Source organism: Diabrotica virgifera, chromosome 7 (assembly GCF_917563875.1).
Source record: "Diabrotica virgifera virgifera chromosome 7, PGI_DIABVI_V3a".
Lineage (NCBI taxonomy): Eukaryota > Metazoa > Arthropoda > Insecta > Coleoptera > Chrysomelidae > Diabrotica > Diabrotica virgifera.
In genome coordinates this window covers 88,430,760-88,454,451 of record NC_065449.1, presented here as the reverse complement: position 1 = coordinate 88,454,451, position 23,692 = coordinate 88,430,760, and the positions used below count along the sequence as shown (strand labels likewise).

The 23,692-nt window shown below is 31.5% G+C and overlaps 1 protein-coding gene across 2 annotated transcripts in view; it reads right to left on the bottom strand.

The window, feature by feature from the left end:
* LOC114334872 (uncharacterized) overlaps window positions 1–16,134 on the bottom strand; it is a 100,353-nt gene extending 84,219 nt beyond the window's left edge. Inside the window, exon 1 of one of the 2 annotated variants that reach the window (XM_028284990.2) lies at window positions 15,706–16,134. In XM_028284990.2, the coding sequence (XP_028140791.1) occupies window positions 15,706–15,871 (166 nt within the window). In that variant the 5' untranslated portion in view covers window positions 15,872–16,134. The remainder of the gene's footprint in view (window positions 1–15,705) is intronic. The other variant, XM_028284989.2, reaches the window with a different exon arrangement.
* Between the last annotated feature and the right edge of the window lie 7,558 nt (window positions 16,135–23,692).

The window sequence follows — 23,692 nt, the reverse complement described above, 5'->3', positions numbered from 1 at the left end:
ACATCCTGTTGTCTGTGAGTAACTAGGGAACATTTTCTTAATCTGCAGTTTCTTTAGAAATTGATTTACTTGTTCTCTAGTATTTCCTTAATTGGATTTATTTATAAGAGTTATAATATGTGACTTCTTGATTTATTTCATGTGTGATGACTTCGAAATATTGGTTAGCTTCTTCTGGCCATTCTTATCAATCTGTTGGCTATAGCTACAGTTAGAGAATCCCAGAATGAGCTAACTTCTGTTATGTCGACTATTCGATTAGGTACCTTTAGGAAGATCTTCCATGGCATCTGATACAATTCGGATGATCAGTTGAATTAGGTTCATGGTACCCAATATGTAATCATTATTAGCACATTTAGTGCTAGGTTGTAGCGTTGCTCAATTAAATCTGCCTGGTTGTTCCACCTTGGATATGCTTCAATATAAATCTGTTGTCCACTGTCGGATCAATTTAGGATAAAAGGCTTGCTACAATACTTTCTTTTCTTACCAATAACTCTTATATTTAATTTCATATATACTATGATCTATGTTGGCTTATTGCGAAATGGCTACGAAATCTACTAATTGTTCACTTTGGATATGCTCTATTTAAATCTGTTGTCCATCGATAGAACAATTTTGTATTACTCGTCCCATTCGACATTTTTTTTGAGATTAGGATTTATCTGAATTATGTACTTTAGAAACGGGTTATAATAACTCTTAGGTATGTATGTATGTTGATATGGCATGTGATGTATTCGCCATTTAAGCAACCCATTTACACGACTCATAATTTGCGGTTAGGTATAATCGATCGAGTCAGCTGTAAGTGTGAGTAAGTTAGTCGTTGTATAGGTTATATTGAGTTTGTATTCGAATATTGTTGTTATGGTGTTCTTGTTGACTATAATTTGGGGTTTTATTTAAATCTACTAAATCAACTTGAACACAATTTGGTCTTTAGGGTATATGTCACAGAGGACTGGTACTATGAGTTTGGACGGTGTCCAACGATAGGTTAGTTTATAGTAGTGTAGTATTCGTAGGTTCTTATTATATTTTAGATATTTGTTTTGTTCACGCCTGTGTTGGATCCCACAGCGTGTGATTTTTCTCTGTGGATACTTGAGTTGAGTATCTATATGGGTATATATATATATGTGTGTATGTATGTGTATATATGTGTATATATATGTATATATATATATATATGTGTATATGTGTGTATATATATATATGTATAATAAAAAAAAATTGTTCATAAGATCAATTTTTTTTCTTACAAGTAATGGGGGAATGTAACGTTGAGTGATACTCATCGTCACTTTATAATATGCATTTCAAAATATTTATTAGGAAAAGCAACTCCCAATAAGTATGCAACCAAATATACTTCAGCGTGTAGTAGGTATTGCCTAGATTTTAATAAGTATTTGGACAAAGTTGGTGACTTTTAGGGGAATTCGTAATCTAGAAGTTGGTCCGTGTGTCGATACGGCTTCCGGCTGACGTGTTTGTCATTGCTTCGGGGAGAGCAGGCCAGCACTTAATTTTCAACTCTTGTACAGAAGACATCTGATCTCCCAATCTCCGGTGGCCATTGCAAGAATTTACCTTTTAGTTGAAAAAGTTATAAGATTAATTTACGTTGGAGGAAGTTTTTATTTTGTTTTGGGTTTTGTGAAGAGTTTGGGGAGAAGAGTTTTTGTTTCCAATACTTTTTTGAAGAGCAATGGGTATGTATTAGATAAATGTCTCGTAGCTATGGTTTTTCCTTGAAAAAAAAATAGCCCTTTATTCACTGTCAATATCTTACGTATATTATCTTTATATGAATTATTACTCTTCAATCATCATATTTGCAATACTTCAATACCATCGCACTTATATTTCTACAGAAAAAAAATCTTTCATTATATTTCCGGTTCAAAGTAAGTTTGGAATCAATGATCATTTTCCTTTTCTCCTTTATATAACTCCATATAGTAATCTTTGATTACAAGATCCACATTTACTTGTCCAAATACTTTCTTATATCGTTTAAAAAGCTTTTTCCATTCAAGGATAATCAAGGTCAATGAACTTCAAGCATGGACATCAAACTTCATTTTTTACTTAGATTTTTTCTCTGTCAAGTTCTGATAAGGTGATACACCTTTTTGTCGAGGCCCTGGTTCTTGTATACTCAAGGACAATCAGCTGATCAAGGTTTTTTATTATTTTAGCCACTGCAGAAAAAGGAAATTAAGTCACCATTTTGTTTTTGTTGGATATGGAATAAGCAATCAGTTTGGGGTTTCTTTTGGTTTGGATTGGGATTTTCTGTTTTTTTTGGAATCAACATTGATTTTTACCGGTACTAGTAAGTACCTCCTCATCGGACCATCCGTATTGTGGTTGAGTATCTCCCCAGGATTGGAAACCGGAGGATACCTACCTGGCTCTCCCATCGTCAACCTCTCAAGGAGTTTGGAGAAGCCTCCGTCCCTACTTTTGTAGAAGCGACAGGTTTTTATTATAAAATATACATTTTCAATTCTTTTAAATAACTGCTTGCAATATTAATATTTTTTCCAATAAATTAGAAATAACCTTAATAATCATATAAACTCATTTTTTCTAAAATCACCATTTGTAATATTCAATCATTTTTTTTTCAACAAGTTTTATCGTTCACTGTTCGTACCATTCATTTAAAATAGTCCGGGAATTATAAACTATATGTTAAGGTGTTGTATACAATATCTACGGTTTTAATTCCTATTTAATAACCTTTATTTCAGTTAACAGGTATGGTACTCAGGGTTATCACTTAGGTCAGATACGAGATTGTCAACCAATACTGTAACCAATATCCATAATACATTTTTGTTTAAGTAAATAACTTGTGATTCCCAATAACTGTCTTGATCTAACTAATTAAGTTCTTTGTTTTAATTTTTATTGCGATCTCATTGTCGACAGGAGCGTACTTTTCTAGTACAACAGGTACTGATTAGCTAGTTTGTATAAAATTGTATATAGGGGTTATAGGTTTTTTCATTAAATTTGTTGGTTGTACATACTTATATGTTTTATTATCCTACCATTTTAAATAGTATTAGTTAGGTACAGCAATATAGGTCACGTGGAGAAGAATTTATAAAATCCTTCCCTGGCGCTCAACACTACTTCTGAATATCTTCTGGGTCAGTAGTTCTTTTTTTACATTTCTTTCCTTATTTTACTTTAGTTTCTTAACACTCTAGTACTTCATTAGGTACCGTCTTATTTCGGGCGTGCAAATACGGCCTGATCCTCTCCTGAGTCCACTTGATACAGTCTCTTAAATATCCAGCTAGCCTATTTCTGTAGAACTTAGTCATTTATTAAGCTACCCCAATCAAACAGAAAAAATCATACGTTACACGTGTTAAAAATGAAATAATACAGTTTAAATTAAATTTAAAAAAACCTTTTAAACAACCTTTTTCAAATTGCGCAAGTTGTGTTATTATATTAATGTTAATAAATGAAATATTAATATTTTGACGTTTCACAATTTGACAATTCACTTTTTACTGCATTGCCTTAAAATTTTTAAAGCACTGGTACTTTAAAGTAGTATTTTTAACGCTCCTATGGAGTGCTATAAATTGCATTTTTAACACGTTTGTAGAAAAATATATTTGAAAACACTAATAATATATTCTTTCCACACCTTTTCTGGACTGATACATACATAAATTAAAACATTTAGTAACGAACTCCGTACTGTCTGTGCGCGCATGCGCGCAGATTAATAAAATTTCACCCTTAATCGCGCCTAAAGAAGTATAACTTCAAAAATTAAAAGTAATTCAGGGACATTTATTGAGAGCCACAAATAATCCTTTAAAGAGCCACATGTGGCTCGCGAGCCACAGTTTGGCCACCCCTGGTATAGACGAAGAAAGATGAGACTAGATAAAAAACTAATAATGAAAAAAACGAAACATCCGGTTCTGTGGGTCGTACAAACCGGCGAAATGAAATTCGTCCGGTTCATTTTATGACACCATGAAATTGGTCCGAATTTATTTTAGCCCTCAAACTTAACCATGAAATTCGTCCGATTCCACTAAGAAATTCGTCCAATTTTAATTTTGTTCATATTAATCAAATATTTATTATCAGAATTTATAATATAGGTAACAGTATATCATGTAATAGAGATGAATGCATTAAAAAATCATTAGAAAAACCAAGGTTTAGTTTAAATTTTATTGTTTACTTTGGCCAGGTAAAATTAATCTTCATTGTTGTTTGTTTGTAATCTTCATTGTTATCCTTCATGGCGCTATTTGTCGCAAATTACTTCTAAGTATTAATTTGTTGTTTTGAACTATTCTTCTTTTTAACAGATGACAGAAAATTTGATAAAGGACATCGCACACATCTTATGGAAAATATAATGTCACTCAAATTCAATAAAATTTATACCAATAGATTCGTTTTAAATTAACGATCAAATCTTATCATTGCGCCAACTCTCTATTTTCAAAAATAAGAGCAGAAATTGATATAAATAAATCTAAAATCAAATGGGTAGGTACATAAGTTAGAGAGACAAAAAATATTTTAAAATACCCAGATTTTCGGTACTCCATAAATCAGCGGATTAGTTTCACTAATCCGCTTAGGCCCAGCGGGATTTAAGCTGTTATGAATAGCACTCAGAGCAATAATGATTGTAAACTAACATTTTATGGACTCCAAAAATGTGATTTCGATAAACTTTAATTGCAATTTGCGCCGTAATTAATCATAATTAAGAGTTGGCGCAATGATAAGAATTGATCGTTATATTAAAACGAATCTAATCGTATTAATTTTATTGAATTTGAGTGACATTATATTTTCCATAAGATGTGTGCGATGTCCTTTATAAAATATTTATTTGATACATAATATTGGTAAATAGTATATATACTTAATTAAATATCCTTAAATTTGGGCAAAAAAATGTTCGTCGCTTCAAAATACGACAAATAATTTTCAACTTTTTTTCATCTTCATTTTGGTCTTTCCATTCACATATTAACAATTATTTTTATCGAGCTCATCCCTCTGCTTATAACTTTGTTGACGCGTTAAAAAAAGTTCAGGTAGAAACTTGTATGAAAATTCGTGTTGGTAGGTACTTCTATTAGAATTAAAGCAGATATTCTTAAAATTTCTTATTATAATATACAGAAGCCAACAGATTTCTATAATGCCGGCCATTTTAACCCTGAATCGGACATTTAACTGAAAATTTCAATGTTGCCAAGGTAGGTAGATATTCTTTAAACATCGATTAATGAAATCCTGAAGAATTTTTTGCAATACAATATCGAAAACCCGTTTGTTTTTTAATTGCTAATCAAGCGGGCGCGACACTGTAGCACAGTGTGTCCACGGATGGGGTGCCAAGAGGAAAAACTTTTTTATTTTCAATTTCAGCGAAAAAATGTCATTCCTGATAAATAACTTTGCTTGTTTTAAAACCCCATAAACAAATGAAATAAAATTCAAATTTTTCAAAACGTGCTTAATTTTTTAGTCAATTTTATGTAAATCCCGATACATTCTTGCACTAAGTTCGAAATCGTAAAAATAATCTAGTGTTGTTAAACTACTATGTAGCTTAATAGTCTAAGAGCTAGTGAACCCTCCGACTAGCGGTCGTCCTGTAAGGCTAGAAATTTTTCTAGTGATAATTCATAGCACAGCAAGGCTAAAAACCATGACTTGTCAGGCATCAGCGGTGCACGTGTACCTACCAAGTGAATCGAAAAGGACATCGCACACATCTTATGGAAAATATAATGTCACTCAAATTCAATAAAATTTATACGAATAGATTCGTTTTAAATTAACCGTCAAATCTTATCATTGCGCCAACTCTTAATTATGATTAATTACGGCGCAAATTGCAATTAAAGTATATCGAAATAAAATTTTTTAGTCAGTAAAAGTGTCATTTACAATCACTATTGCTCTGGGTGCTATTCAAAAGAGCTTAAACCCCGCTGGGCCTAAGCGGATTAGTGAAACTAATCCGCTGATTTATGGAGTACCGACAATTTGGGTATTATAAAATATTTTTTCTCTCTCTAACTTATGTAAGTATCCATTTGATTTCAGATTTACTTATATCAATTTCTGCTCTTATTATTGAAAATATGGAGTTGGCGCAATGATAAGATTTGACCGTTAATTTAAAACGAATCTATTCGTATAAATTTTATTGAATTTGAGTGACATTATATTTTCCATAAGATGTGTGCGATGTCCTTTAGGGGGTAAAATAAACTTTCTCCTGTAAGGTTTAAATTTAAGTATGTGTTTGAGTAAGTCATTTAGAAGAAATGTGTACAATGACAGGCCAATCTGAAGAGCATAAGACCTTGCCAGGCGAGGGGAAAGATTAAAGGCTTTTCCTAAAATTATTCTTTTTGCATCGAACAATTTTTTTTAGGTTTTTTGAATCATTCCAAATAGAAAAGATTTTTAGTGATTTTTCTCTTAAGTTAATAGTTTTTGTTATATAAGCTATTGAAAATTTTAAAAATTGCGAAATCGGCCATTTTTAACCCTAAATCGAACATTTATCTAAAAATTTCAATGTTGCCAAGTTACGTAGATATTCTTTAAACATTGATTGATAAAATCCCGAAGAGTTTTTTGCAATAAAATATCGAAAACCCCTTTGTTTTTTTAATTGCTAATCAAGCGGGCGCGACACTGTAGTATAAGTGAGGACGTTTGAGTTCGCATAAATTCATTATCTCGAGAATGGGCAAATTTCAAGAGAAATCCTCAGACAGGTCGATTTTTATTTTTGAATTAGGACCTTTTGGCATATACATAATACTAGTGACGTCATCCATCTGGGCGTGATGACCTAATCGATGATTTTTTTAAATAAGAGTAGGGGTTGTGTGATAGCTCGTTTGAAAGGTTATTTAATTCTCTATTCAGTAATATAAACATTAACATAATTATTTATACAGGGAGTACAAAAAAATTTTTTCTTCTATTTGTCAAATTTAATCAAAGTTATTTTTAAAAAAAAAAATTTTGTACACCCTGTATAAATAATTATGTTCATGATTATATTAGTGAATAGAGAATTAAATAACCTTTCAAATGAGCTATCAGACAACATCCACTCTCATTTAAAAAAATCATCGATTACGTCATCACGCTCAGATGGATGACGTCACTATTATTATATATATATATATATATATATATATATATATATATATATATATATATATATATATATATATATATATATATGCCAAAAAGTCCTAATTTAAAAATAAAATCGACCTGTCTGAGGATTTCTCTTGAAATTTGCCCATTCTCGAGATAATGAATTTATGCCAACTCAAACGTGCTCACTTATACTAACTACAGTGTCGCGCCCGCTTGATTAGCAATTAAAAAACAAAGGCGTTTCCGATACTGTATTGCAAAACACTCTTTAAGATTTCATCAATCAATGTTTAAAGAATATCTACCTACCTTGGCAACTTTGAAATTTTTAGATAAATGTACGATTTAGGGTTAAAAATGGCCAATTTCGCAATTTTCAAAATTTTCAATCGCTTATATAACAAAAACTATTAACTTGAGAGAAAAATCACCAAATACCTTTTCTATTTGGAATGATTCAAAAAACTAAAAAAATTTGTTCGATGCAAAAAGAATAATTTTAGGAAAAACCCCTAATCTTTCCCCTCGCCTGGCAAGGTCTTATGCTCTTCAGAATCGCCTGTCATTGTACACATTTCTTCTAAATGACTTACTCAAACACCTACTTAAATTTAAACCTTACAAGAGAAAGTTTATTTTACCCCCTAAATTTGCACTTTTCGATTCACCTGGTAGATACACGTGCACCGCTGATGCCTGTCAGGTCATGGTTTTTAGCCTTGGTGTGCTATGAATTATCACTAGAAAAATTTCTAGCCTTACAGGACGACCGCTAGTCGGAGGGTTCACTAGCTCTTAGACTATAATAACTGTCAACTCATAGACTCAGATAAATAATTTGCGAATTGTCATTCTTTTTTGACAAGTAAATGTTAAGCACCCAACAAAGAATTTATCTTGTAAAATCTTATGGAAGTGGAATGAAAATTCGCAAATTATTTATCTGAATTGACAGTTACTAAGCTACATTGTAGTTTAACAACACTAGATTATTTTGAGGATTTCGAAATTAGTGCAAAAATGTATCGGGATTTACATAAAATTGGCTAAAAAATTAAGCAAGTTTTGAAAAACTTGAATTTTATTTTATTTTATGAGGTTTTAGAACAAGCAAAACTTTTTATCAAGAATGACATTTTTCGCTAAATTTGAAAATAATAAAGTTTTTCCTCTTGAGCACCCCATCCGTGGACACACTGTTTAAGTGAGGACGTTTGAATTTGCATATAAATTAATTATCTCAAGAATTAAGAATGGGTAGATTTGAAGAGAAATCCTCAGACAGGTCCATTTTTATTTTTAAATTAGGAATTTTTGGCATATATATAATACTAGTGACGTCATCAGTCTGGGTGTGATGACGTAATCGATGATTTTTTTAAATAAGAGTAGGGGTTGTGTGATAGCTCATTTGAAAGGTTAGTTAATTTTAGAGTTGCACAAGTTTGACTTGAATGTTTGAACTTGACTTGAGTTTGACTTAATTTCAAGTCAATCCTTCTGACAAATATTTCAAGTCAAGTCAAACTGGTCAATCGTACAGGTTTGAAAATTCAAACTGTTTGTCAAACTAGTTTGAAAGAGTTTGAAAAATAATTTATTTCGTAGATATACTTTTTTGTCGAGATTGACATGTTAGTTGCCAATTAAGATAAGAAAATTAATAATACAATGAGTGCCACATAAAAGTAACTTAATACGGGAAGCGATTATAATCAAAATAGGGTCGTAAATTTAAATTTCTTGAAAATGATTCCTGAATGCTTAAACTGCTTGCTGGCAAGTTTCGTTTTATCCATATAACTTTTTTATATCTGAGTGTTACTAGATTAAAACAAAGAATTCGTTGGATAGTTTTTTTATCATACAAAGTGTAATTTAATCTACTTTGGGAGCGTTCAGGTTCAAGTATTACGTAACGCAAGTTGGGGGGGGGTCATGTAAAACGTTACGGCGCGTTACACGGGGAGGGGGTAGGATGGTTCGAACAGCGCATTACGTAATAGTGATGTAACAAATGTCATTTTTTGAACATTCGCGAATACGAATGCGAATGCGAATATCTAATAACGACATTCGCGAATGCGGATGCGAATGCGAATGCTCAGTTTTTTTAATTTGTTTTTATTTTTGAAATGTTTTCTAAATTTGTAATGAGAAGTTAATTGATATTTAGTGTAAATCAATCTGAACCTTAAGCTTTATTACATTATGCCAAATAATAAAACAACGTGAAGGCTGATAATCTGATTATACGAGGTTGTTACCTTTTTTTAATAAAAAAGATGAGAAAGAGAATATATTTTAATTTTATTAATCTAACTTTATTTTCAAATTATTATTTCTCTTCTCTGATATTCATATTCGCAAAACATTGGCACAAATTTTGGGAATGCGAACGCGAATGCGAATATGCAAAAAGATGCGGATATTCCCGAATGCGAATACGAATACGAATATTCGTTACATCACTATTACGTAACATTGTTTTTTTAACTTAAATGAAAAAAAAAACTACCGAATCACAATCTTCCACCTTTTCAACTTTCGTTTATATTTTACATAGAACCCCTGGATTGTATTATATTGCCCCCTCACCTCCGCTCATGATACAATAGGACAAAATAGTATTCAAGTGAAAAAATCTTAAAATTTGTATTTAGCAGTCAAGCACAGTAACATGTGTCTCAATGGACAGCTCAAAATAAAATGATTTGGAATTTTTATGACTTTCTTTTATTAAAAAAGGCATTTAAGGGCCAGTTAGAAAAACATCTGGTACATACCAATCTGCTAGTTCACCCGAAAATACAATACAAACGTATTGCTGTATATTTGTTGGTATTTCTTTAAAATTCAAAACTAACCATTGGGTTATTAGACCTGGATCCTGCGTACCAAAAAAAGTTGATTAATAGCAAGCCGAAAATTTGTTAATAGCTTAACGGTGCCTAGTTGGACAAACTTAGATGTACGGGAACACTGGAACGGTGGAAATTTTAATTGTGGAACAATTTAATAATTTGGAACATCAGATTACGAAAACGTCCCATGTATTTTGTCGGACATAACATCCAATTGATTTGTTACCCTTTCATTAAACTCTCATGCAAAAATCAGACTGCTATTACTAACCAACATGATTCCTGTCATTTGACATGTTCTTCATGTTCCACTCATTAAAATGCCCAGTTGATGATAAACACCAGTCTGATTTTTGCATGAGAGTTTAATGAAAGGGTAACAAATCAATCGGAAGTTATATCCGACAAAATACATGGAACGTTTACGTAGTCTGTCGTTTCAAATTTTTAACCTGTTCCACAATTAAAACTGTCCCTGTTCCAGTGTTCCCATACATGAAAGTTTGTCTGACTAGACACCGTTAATCTATTAACAAATTTTCAGCTTGCTAATAATCAACTTTTTTTGGTACGCGGGATCCAGGTCTATATGGTTTTACCTACATTTATCTAAAATTTAAATTTCTTTCGGAGACAGGCTACAAATGTTTGGTTTAAATTTTTAAAAAATTAATGTATAAATATGCATTAATAGTATGGTATAACTTATAACTAGACCCAAACCCAGACATCCAAAGTGAAAGTTATCCTCCAACACCAAATTATTCTATATGGTCCACATATTATGTTAAGAAAAAAGTCACACACACCATTTTCAGCGTCGGGTTTGGGGGAGAGGGGGAAGAAATCGGTAAATTCGGAGATTTTTACGTTTTTCGTCAATATTTCTAAAACTATGCGGTTTCTAAAGGATTCTACATAAAATTTAAAACAAAAAGGTCCTATACATATTTGTTATAAAATCAGCGGTTCCAGAGTTACGGAGGGTGAAAAGTGGAAGTTTTCGATACTTTTTATATTTTTTGGGAAATTTATAATATTATTACTGATGAAAGAAATTTTCTTTAACAGGATTGTGTTTTGCAAATAAAATTTGCTATTTCAGTGGCATGTTAGTGATAAGCCCTCGAAGAAACGTCAACCTCATCACCCAAAATCATCATCAATTGCCCAAATTGGAAGTGTTGATTACATAACAATTATATATAGGACCTTTTTTGTTTTAAATTTTATGTAGAACAATTTTGTATAGAACATTGTTTACGCTAAAGTATAGTTTTAGAAATATTGACGAAAAACGTAAAAAATACTAATTTACCGATTTCTCCCCAATCTCCCCTCCAACCCGGACGCTCAAAATGGTGTAACTTTTTACTGCACAATATGTGGACCATATAGAACAATTTGGTGTTGGAGGAAGACTCTTTCTTTGGATGTTTGGGTTAGGCCTTTTTTGACCAGTTATACTATACTACCTCCGTAACTTTGGAACCGTTCATTTTAGAAGGATTATGCAATGGGCCTTTTTTATTTCAAATTGAATGTAGAACATTTTTGTATAAAAGGTTGCTCATGCTAAATCGCATAGTTTTAAAAATATTGACGAAAAACGTAAAAAACTACGAATTTACCGATTTCTCCCCCCTCTTCCCTTCAAACCCTACGCTCAAAATGGTGTGACTTTTTTCTGAACATTATGTGGACCATATAGAACAATTTGGTGTTGGATGATAACTTTCACTTTGGATGTCTGGTTTATGCCCTTATTTGGATCAATTGTATCATACTATAAAACGCTATAAGCTTTCTTAATAATTATTATCCTAACTGGCGCGCTTATTGGGTTTTATTTTTCTGTCTGCGGTTTAAATATCATATCAGCCAATACATTTCTGTTTATTGAAATTTGTCAAAAAAAATTTTTTGGACCTTGTTGGGATTGGGGGATTTCCCCTACCCCTCCCCCACCCATTACTCCCCCCCCCCCCGCCACTGAACAAATAAACACGTTGCGTAATATTCAAACTTTTCAAACTGTTTGAAGATGTTTGAATTCAAGTCAAACCTAAAGATATCGAAATCAAGTCAAGTCAAACTTTTTTATACAAAAAGTTTGACTTTCAAGTCAAGTCAAGTTTGTTGAGTAAAATCAAACTAGTTTGACTTGATGCATCTCTAGTTAATTTAGCCTAATAAAATAAAAAAAGTCAATATGTAAATTCGTATACGTTAAAACAAATTTTATATCAAAGTTTAGGTGGGTAAAAAAGATATTTTCAAGAAAGTATCCAAATCATACAAGGGGATCATTGTTTAAATAATTAAAAAGAGGTCATTTTTGCAAAAAAATTACTTTTTTAACTGCTGAGGTCATTCAATTACTAATGAAGGTCTATAGGATTTTTTTCTGCAAAGTTGAAGGGTAAATTTTTCACATAAGACTTACTAAATTAAATTTGACCCCCTATTTATTTAAATAATTATACATAAAACTTTAAAAACAAATTTGCAAAAAATTATTTTTAGCGTTTTAAATAAGCAATATAAAACACCTTATTTTACAGACTAAGTTGCGCTATGTTACCAGTATTAAGGAAAAAAAATTGGTCGAAAAATATTTAATATTTTTTGAGATATTGAATTTATTTATTAAATGTTACTATATTTTCAATTGCAAAAACGCGGTTGTTGCTAAAGAAATATTCACCTGCTTAAGATTTCATTATTTTTATTTTTATGTATATTCTCGATAAATGTATTGATAAATTCAAATTTCAGTTAAACTCCCCACTAAAATGGCATTTGAAAATTATTCAAATTTGTTTATAATTTGTTTTTTTAATAACGTCGCGGGGATTAAGTATTTTGAAATGCCGTTTCCATAATTGGGTTCCTGGGAATTTTTTACTAATTAACAAAATTTTTTTGTCATTTTTCTTCTTCTTTTTTTTTCTTTGAGTTATATTACTACGGGCCCTTTTAGGATTAAATTTTATTAAGAATGTCGAATCTCTGAGTTGTAGATTCTAGACCTAAAAATATTAAGATTTAACTAAAATCTCTTAAATAAAATGTGGCTACTTACTGAGTTAGAGGGTGTTTTATTTAAAAATTTAAAAATTATTGTTACCAAATACTTTAAAACTATTTGACGTATACTTATCATACTTGGCAGAAAGTGTGGCTATTATACACCCTATTAAATTGTGATTAATAAACGTTTCTAGCTAGTGCCAGAGGCGTACGACAGGGGATAGAGAATGATTGACCCTTCCCAAATTCTACGCCACTGAGTGAATTACTATTGTAGCGAAATTTTTCGATTCTCCAATACTTTGTATGTAAATAACTTTATTGGTATCGATAAAGTCATCAGTTTGAGAGATATTGGAAATTTAAAATGAATGAATGAATGAATCAAAATAACTATGCCGTTTTATTTTTAACGACCAATATCTCGAAAACTAATGACTTAATCGTTACCAGTAAAGTAAAGAGTATATTATTTACATATAAAGTATTGGAGAATCGAACAATTTCGCTAAAATAGTAATTCCCTCAGTGGCGTAGAATTTGGGAAGGGTCAACCATTAACTGGCCCCTGTCGTACGCCTCTGCTGGTAGCTAGAAACTTTTATTTATCACAGTTTAGTAGACTGTCTAGTACCCACACTTTCTGCCAAGTATGATAAGGATATGTCAAATAGTTTGAAAGTACTTGGTAAAAATAATTTTTAAATTTGTAAATACAACACCCTGTACCTCAGTAAGTAGCCACATTTTATTTAAGTGATTTTAGACCAATCTTAATATTTTTAGGTCTAGAATCTACAACTTAGAGATTCGACATTCTTAATGAAACTTAACCCAAAAAGGGCCCGTAGTAATATAATGCCAAGAAAAAAAAAGAAGAGGAAAAAAAGACAAAAAAATTTGTTAATTAGTGAAAAATTCCCAGGAACCCAATTATCGAAACGGCATTTCAAAATATTTAATCCCCGCGACGTTATTAAAAAAAATAAATTATAAACAAATTTGAATTATTTTCAAATGCCATTTTAGGGGGAAGTTTAATTGAAATTTGAATGTATCAATACATTTGTCGAAAATATACATAAAAATAAAAATAATAAGATTTAAGACAGGTAATTATTTCTTTGGTAACAACCGCGTTTTTTCAATTGAAAATAGAGTAACATTTAATAAACAAATTTAATATCTCAAAAAATATTAAATATTTTTGGACCTATTTTTTTTAATAATACTGATAACATAGCGCAACTTATCCTGTAAAATAAGATATTTTATAGTGCTTATTTAAAAAGCTAAAAATAATTTTTTGCAAATTTGTTTTTAAAGTTTTATGTATAATTATTTAAATAAATAGGGGGTCAAATTTAATTTAGTAAGTCTTATGTGAAAGATTTACCCTTTAACTTTACAGAAAACAATCCTATAGACCTTCATTAATAATTGAATGACCTCAGCAGTTAAAAAAGTAATTTTTTTGCAAAAATGACTCCTTTTTAATTATTTAAACAATGATCCCCTTGTATGATTTTGATACTTTTTTGAAAATATCTTTTGTACCCACCTAAACTTTAATATAAAATTTGTTTCAACCTGTACGAATTTACATTTTGATTTACATGTAGTGTAATTTTATTTTACTAGACTAATTATCTATTCAGTAATGTAAACATTAACATAATTATTTATACAGGGTGTACAAAAAAAATTTTTTATTAAATTAATTTACACAAAAAGAAGAAAACATTTTTTGCACACCCTTATAAATAATTATGTTAACGTTTATATTACTGAATAGAGAATTAAATAACCTTTCAAATGAGCTATTAAATATATATGCCAAAATGTCCTAAAATAGAAATTGACCTGTCTGAGAACTTCTCTTCAAATTTGCCTATTCTCGAGATAATGAATTTATGCAAACTCAAACGTCCTCACTTATACTACAGTGTCGCGCCTGCTTGATTAACAATTAAAAAAACAAAGGGGTTTTCGATATTGTATTGCAAAAAACTCTTCGGGATTTCATGAACCGATTTTTAAAGAATATCTACCTACCTTGGCAACATTAAAATTTTCAGTTAAATGTCCGATTCAGGGTTAAAAATGGCTGATTTCCCAATATTTAAATTTTTAATTACGTATATTATGTCAAAAACTATTAACCTAAGAGAAAAGTCACTAAAGACCCTTTTTGTTTGGAATGATTCAAAAAACCCAAAAAAACTTTGTTCGATGCACAAAAAATAATTTTAGGAAAAATCCCTAATATTTCCCGTCGCCTGACAAGGTCTTATGCTGTTCAGAATCTCCTGTCATTGTACACATTTCTTCTAAATGACTTACTCAAACACATACTTAAATTTAAACCTTACAGGAGAAAGTTTATTTTACCCCTAAACTATGCACTTTTCGATTCACCTGGTAGATACACGTGCAGGGCTGATGCCTGCCAGGTTATGGTTTTTAGCCTTTGTGTGCTATGAATTTTCACTATACAAATTTCTAGCCTTACAGGAAGACCGTTAGTCGGAGGGTTCACTATCTCTTAGACTATAAACAAAATAATACTCAAACAAATTTTATATTAACTTACTTGGCATTTCCGGGAAATTTTGTTCCTTAATCCATTCTTGAAGATCTTTAACAATTTCACATACATCGGACTCCGACTTTCCCCAATATTTTCTAACCCCTTCTCTATTTATCACCAACAGCGGTGGTGAATCCAGATTTTCCGCGTCTATTATTTTGGACTTCATGATTTTGAATAATTAAAGGTCGTAAAATCAAGGTTACGATTCAATTGGTTAACTACAATTTAACTCAATGATCTTTCACGTTTGTATGTCGCACAATTTCGGGTTAACTGGGTGATCGTGTTGCAAGTAAGATCTGTAGTATTTCTTAAGACACGACACACAGATTGAAAACGAAATCAACGTGTTTAAAGTGCGCCATAAAAAATAATTGTTACTGGCTTTTATTCTCTATCAACACTTTCTTTTTATCTGCACGTTAGATACGGGAACTAAATTTATATATTATACCAAGAATATAATCATTTTAATAATATCAGATAAGTTGTTTACTTTTATCCTTACAAAAAATAATAAATCTTTTCGTTTTAATATTTTGCTTTAAATTTCAGTTAATTACAGTGTTATTAAAATCGGTAGGGATTTGAATAATACATAAGAAAAAAAAAACTAATTTAAATTTATAAACAAATTAAGAGGATCGAAGGTTTAAAAAATAACGCTATTAATAAATGTCATAATTACAACAATACTTAATTTTTTCAAAGGACAAATAATCGAGCAGTAACTTCCATAAAATATTTATGTCAATAGTCTGTGTAACCCAAAAAAGGACAATAAGAGCGTTCGCGGGTACCTATCGGCGACTAGTCGTTGACAATTCCTAATCTCACCTAATAATACCGTTAAAAGATAAATAAACAAGGTATATTTACTTATAATTAATATTCTTCTTCTTCGTATACTATGTCCTTTCAGAACTTTGGTTACCATCATAGCTATCCTAATTTTATTCACTGCCACTTACATACAACACCATACCAATCTCGCAAGTTCTTCAACCATGAGGTTCTTCTTCGTCCTGGACTTCGTTTGCCTGCTATTTTTCCTTGCATAATATTTTGCAGCAACCTATATTTGGGACCTCTCATTACATGTCCGAATACTCCAGCTTTCTCTGCTTGATGCTTTTTATTATCTCAATAGTCTTGCTGAGACGTTCTAGTATTGTGGAGTTTCGAATCTTCTACACCCAGGAAACTTTTAAAATTCTTCTATAGCACATTTCGAAAGTCTCAAGGCGATTTAGGTCGATTTTATTCACAGTCCAGGACTCGACACCATAAAGCAAGACCGAGAACACGTAGCAGCGAAGTAGGCGGATCCTCAATGCCAATTTTATGTCTCTGTTATATAACACCTTGGACATACTTCTAAAAGCGGCTCTGGCCTGCTCTATCCTAGATCTAATTTCGCCATGACTTTCTGCGTTACAATTTAATTGCTGTCCAAGGTAAACGATTTTATCAACTTGCTCAAGTTTGGTATTATTTACATATATAGACGGTTTTATATGCTGTTGTTTACTTATTACGAGTATTTTGGTTTTCCGTATGTTCAGATCCAGACCTGCCTCCCTAGAACTCTCAACGACACTATCAAGTAGTGTTTGCAGATCTTCTTGACTAGATACTAGGAGTACTGTATCGTCCGCATATCGCAAATTATTGATGACTTCACCGTTCACAAGTATTCCTTCTTGTTTTTCAGAAAGTGCTTTTCTGAAAATTCTTTCGGAGTAAACGTTGAAAAGCAGGAGGGACAAGAGGCATCCCTGCCATACTCCTCTTTTAATATTAAGAGCCGGTGATTTCACACCATCTACTAAAACTGATGTTGTTTGATTCCAATATAAGTTTGCAATTATTCGAACATCTCTGCCGTCCAAGCCAATGTCTTTTAGAGCTTCGATCAATATAGAGTGCTTAACACAATCAAATGCCTTTGGAACTCAATAAAACAACAGTATACGTCTAGAAATATATCTCGACATCTTTGAGCAAGTACGTTCATTCCAAACAGTGCCTCTCTCGTTACAAACCCGTTACGGAAACCAAACTGTGTGTCATCCAGGTATTCCTCGCGTTTATTGTAGATACGACCATGTATTACCTTCAGAAAAATTTTCAATAAGTGGTTTAACAAATTGATGGTTCTATAATCAGCACAGGTTTTTGCTGTTGTCTTCTTAGGTAGAGCTATAAACAGTAAATTAAACCAACCATTAGGTAGTTGTCCGCTAGTATAAATAGTATTGAAAAACGAAGTTATAGCCTCTAAAACATTGCTATCATTTATAAGCTTGTATATTTCAGTTGGAATTTCATCAAGACCAGTCGCTCTGCCATCTTTCGATGATTCTATGGCTTTTATTACCTCAGAGCGTGTTATTAGGGGTCCGTCGCAGTTAGTAATATCGGGAGGTGAATTACTCCTATCGTCTTCGAATAGGTTCGTAACGTAATTTTCCCATTCTTTAAGTTTGTCCTCCACTTCAAATATTACTTTACCATGTTTATCTTGTAGCAATGCAGTTTGTTTCTTATTGAAGATACCAGCCGCTTCTTTCACTTTTTTATACATGTTAAACGTGTCGTATCTGTTTTCAAGTTCTTCATGACACTGTTTGGCTAGATGTTGACTCATTGCTTCTCGTATTTTACGTCGAATTTATTTTTATATGCTGTTATAAAGCGTTTCGCTGTTTTTCGCTAGTCGTCATTGTTTCATCAAATCCAATATGTTTTCTGTCATCCAAGCCTGCTTTTTTAGCTTTGAGCTGCCTTGTAAATTCCTCACACAGATTTTTTTACTGTTGTTACGATTTTATTTAAGCCCTCATCGACATTCTCATCGATATTTTCCGATCAAATTAAATTTTCGTTCAGTTGTCTTCGAACTGTTTCCTTAACTTTCTCGTCTTGTAATTGGGCTGTATCAATACTTTTGCGAGACTTCTTTTTGAGATTACTATTAATAACTAATTATTAAAAAATAAAGTTTTCAATCCTAATCTTCTTCTTTAAGTACCATCTACGCGGCGGAGGTCGGCAATCACCATAGCTATTCGTATTTTAGAGACGGCTGCTCTAAAAATTTCATTTGGTGTACATCCATACCACTCTCTCAGGTTGCGCAGCCACGTTATTCTGCGTCTCCCTATGCTTCTCTTTCCTTGAATCTTTCCCTGCATAATCAATTGGAGCAAGCGGTATCTCTCTCCACGTGTAATATGTCCGAGATATTCCAATTTTCTTATTGTCTTTGTTGTTGTCTTGTTTCAATTTTCTCTTTTCTCTTTTTTCTTTTTTCTTCTTTTTTCTAATTTTCTCAATCCTAATAGCAACATTAATAATATTGAAAAATATTAAAAATATTACTAAAAGATTTTTAAATTGAAAATTTATTGGTCCATTTCCCTGGTAACACCTCCATGGCTTCTAAAATTTGAAAGCCCGATGGATGCTGCAGTGAAGACAAAAGGGAGGAAATTCTAAAAAGTTGCAATTCACAACCCCCGTCTGCAGCTTGGTAAAATTTCAACGGAAAATCGACCTAGTTACTCTATAGGAGCAATATTAATATAAAATAAAAATGTATACCATTTTTATGTATATTTGGGAATAGGTAGTTGAAATTGTCTATTATTATATAAGAAAAAGTTTAAAATCCTACATCCCCCGCACTCGAAGATGAAAAAGAACATTCAAAATAAGACCGGAATTGGATAAAATGACTAATTATAAACAACTTTTCTTCTATAGAGTTTTTTCACTAAGTCAATACTTTTCGAGTTATTTGCGAGTGAATATGTTCATGATTAACAAAATAAAACATGTTTTTGGACGGTTTTTTCGAAGATAACTCAAAAAGTAAGTATTTTAGCGAAAAAAATATTCTTAGAAAAAATATAGCACATCAAAAATTGAAAAAAATGGTGTATACATAAGTTCTGTGGACACAGTAGAAGCAGAGTTGCAGCTAATGAAAAGTAGGTTCTTCTTCGTCAAATTCCAAATCGAATATTTCAATGTGAAATTACCCAAAAACGGAGCACTTTTAGGGGAAAATTCATTTTAACTTTTTTAAAGTGTTTAAAAAAAGGTTTATTTTTGTTTAAAAAAAACTTGTAATATTAAAAGTAAGTGAATTACGCTCCAAATACTGTTGGTCCCTTTTATTTTTTGGTAAAAAAATCGCGAAAATCACCCCCTAATTAGCATCACATATACGTTTTAACATTACCACTTCACAAGCTACTTTGTCTATGTATTATTTAGATGATCTGTAAGTTTGATCGGTTCAAAAAGCTTCGTTTTGAAAAAGCTGTAGTTAAAATGGCTTGAACGAGTAACCAATCACGAATTTATGCAAATTTTGAACAGCCATAGCATAACCAATTTTTTTCTAACAAGAAAACAAAAAATCAAATATATTCAGAAAAGCAAAGAGTACATTTTATTACTCTTTGAGATTTTTGGTATTCCTAATTGTTTTTAAGTTAATTCCATAAACAATTACGATTTTTTTTTTTTCAAAATTAAAAAAAATGTTTTATTTTAAACCCAATTTTTTTCAAAACTAAGAAAAGTAACTTGTAAAGCGATAACGATTATTTTATTTGAGAAGCTAATTAAGGGGTGATTTTCGCCATTTTTTACCAAAAAATAAAAGAGACCAACATTATTATTATTATTATTATTATTAATATTTTGAGCGTAACTTACTTACTTTTAATGTTAGAAGTTTTTTTTTTAAACAAAAATAAACCTTTTTTAAACACTTTAAAAAAGTTGTAATGAATTTTCCCCGAAAAGTGCTCCGTTTTTTGGTTATTTTTACATAACCTACATTTCATTAGCTGCAACTCTGCTTATACTTGGTCTGCAGACCTCATGCATACACCATTTTCTTTTAAATTTTTTATGTTATATTTTTACTAAGAATATTTTTTTCGCTAAAATACTTACTTTTTGAGTTATCTCCGAAAAACCGTCTAAAAACATTTTTTTTTTGGTTAAAAATGAATACATTCACTCGCAAATAACTCGAAAAGTATTGACTTAGTAAAAAAACTCTATAGAACAAAAGTTACTTAGAATTAGTCATTTTATCCAATTCCGGACTTATTTTGAACGTATATTTTTTCACCCCCGAGAAAAAATTTTTCACTCCGTGTTTTTCCAATTTTTGTAAAGTGGAGGGGATGTAGAATTGTGAACTTTTTCTTATATAATAATAGACAATTTCAACTACCTATTGCCAAATTTTCATCCTTCCTTTATTTTTTTGGAGGTTTTCGTAAAATTTTAAAAAACCTTTTAAACCACCTTTTTCAAAATGCGCAAGTTTTACTATTAATATTAATGTTGATAAATGAAATGTAAATATTTTGACGTTTCATTATTTGACAATTCACTGTTAACTGCAGTGCCTTAAAAATTTTAAAGCACTAGTGCTTTAAAGTAGCATTTTTAACACGGTTGTGGAAAAACGATATTATTTATATATTATTTTTTCTACAACCGTGTTAAAAGGGCAATTTTTAGCACTCCATAGGAGTATTAAAAACATTACTTTGGGGCACTAGTGCTTTAAAATTTTTAAGCCACTGCAGTTAAAAGTGAATTGTCAAATTGGGAAACGTCAAAATATTTATATTTCATTTATTAACATTAATATTAATAGTACACTTGCCCAATTTGAAAAAGGTGGTTTAAAAGGTTTTTTAAAATTTAATTTAAACTGTATTATTGCATTTTTATCACGTTTGTAGAAAAAACAAGTTTATGTAACGGTATAATATTTTCTCTAAGAATTTTTAGACATTCCCCTCGAGTGTATACAACCAGTTCTACCTTTTACGAGTCATAGGTTTCATGGTTTCACCAATTAACAAAAATATTGTATTTTATAAATTTATAACGTTTGTAGAAAAAATATTGTATGATATACGTGTTAAAAAGTACATTTTTAAGGCACTCATGTGCCTTAAACCAAACATTCACATGCGTGTCTTAAAATTGTACTTTTAACACTTATATCATAAATAACTATTAAAGTGCGCATGCGATTTGCTGACAATTTGTCGGCGACAGTTACCCGCGAACGCACCTAATATGTATTTCAATAATGGAACAAACAAGGAAAACACTAATGAAATGAAGACATTTTTTACAAAATGAGACCTTAGTCTGGAGCTCAGAATCCGAATGATCAGATGTTACGTTTTTTCTGTCTTGTATGGCTGTGAAAATTGGACAATGAACTCTAAAACAGAAAAAAAAATAGATGCCTTTAAGGTACATATGTAAAGATGGATGCTGGGAATTTCATGTGTACAAAAAGTTACTAACAATGAGCTAGTTCGGCGCATGAGTAAACAAAAAGAATGTTGTTCTGAAGCTATTTTCTTGTGACATTTTTATAATCAAGTATATTCAAATGGGAAATAAGCCACAATTTTACCTAAAAATGATTTTATTAACGTTTCGACGCCCAAGTCGGGTGTCGTTGTCAAAATACAAAATAATACTCAGTATTATTTTGTATTTTGACAACGACACCCGACTTGGGAGTCGAAACGTTAATAAAATCATTTTTAGGTAAAATTGTGGCTTATTTCCCATTTGAATATACTTGATAACAAAAAGAATTATGTACTAAGAATAGTCAAAGAAAGGAAAATACAATACTTGGGTCATGTGTTGAGAGATAAAAGATACGAATTGCTTCAAATCATATGGGAAGGTAAAGCACTTGGCAAAAGGTCAGTAGGAAGACTCCAGAACTCGTGGCTGAAGAACCTGCGGCGCTGGTTTGACCGCTCATTCGCAGAAATCTTTCGTGCAGCAGTTTCCAAAGCTACAATTGCCATTTGGATCGCCAACCTTGCAAGAAGAAGAACTTATTTTTAAAATCAGTATTAAAATAAGTAATAGGTAATACTTTGTGGAAACAAACTATACAAGAATTGTATGCATTGGTAGCAGATGAGAAGAGTGATAGTACCTTTGCAATACAATACATACAGAAATTTAAAAGAAATCACAGCACAACACGGATTAGCCATAAAATGATTAAAAAATATAAATCAGAAGAAGTACCTCTTTAGATGTCGAGTCTGTATTCGTATGTTGACCGTCATGACCTTTACAATTTCCTCAATCCATTCTCTATCGGCTGATTCGTAAACTAATAATTCTTCTACTACTTCTTCCAATTCTTCTGGAACCGCACCATTGTCTAATATTACGCAGTCATGAAAGTTTCTTTCAGAAAAATCCATCTCTATCTCTCAACTTTTCCATGTATTAACTACAGCATTATCAATGTTCATGCCCCAACTGAAGACAAAGGAGACGAGGAGAAAGACCTATTTTATGAGAAAGTGGAAAGCACTTATAGGAAATGTCAGGACAATGACATAAAAATTATTATCGGCGATCTTAATGCTAAAGTTGGTCAAGAAACAATCTACAGATCAACTATTGGCGAACATAGTCTCCATACGGTCAGTAACCAAAATGGTTTACGGCTGATTGAACTCGCAGCATCGTTAGGAATGGTGGTAGTAAGTACGTGTTTTCCACACAAAAATATCCACAAAGTCACGTGGCAGTCACCAGACGGCCAGACCAAGAATCAAATTGACCACGTACTTATAGATAGTCGACATTTCTTTGATGTACTGGATGTAAGAGCATGTAGAGGTGCTAATATAGACTCCGACTACTACCTTATAAAATCAAAGCTCAGAGCATGCATATCTAAAGCAAAAAAGGTCACAGCACAAAATCCACAAAATATAATACTGAGGTGCTAAAATCTGAAACTGCTAGAGCTAATTACATGAAAATCTTAGACGAAACATTACCAAACATCGGTGAAAATTTAAGTATAGAAGAGCATTTAACTAAATGTAAAGAAGCCATGCACACAGCGGCTGACACTGTATTAAAACCTATCAAGACCAGAAAAAAC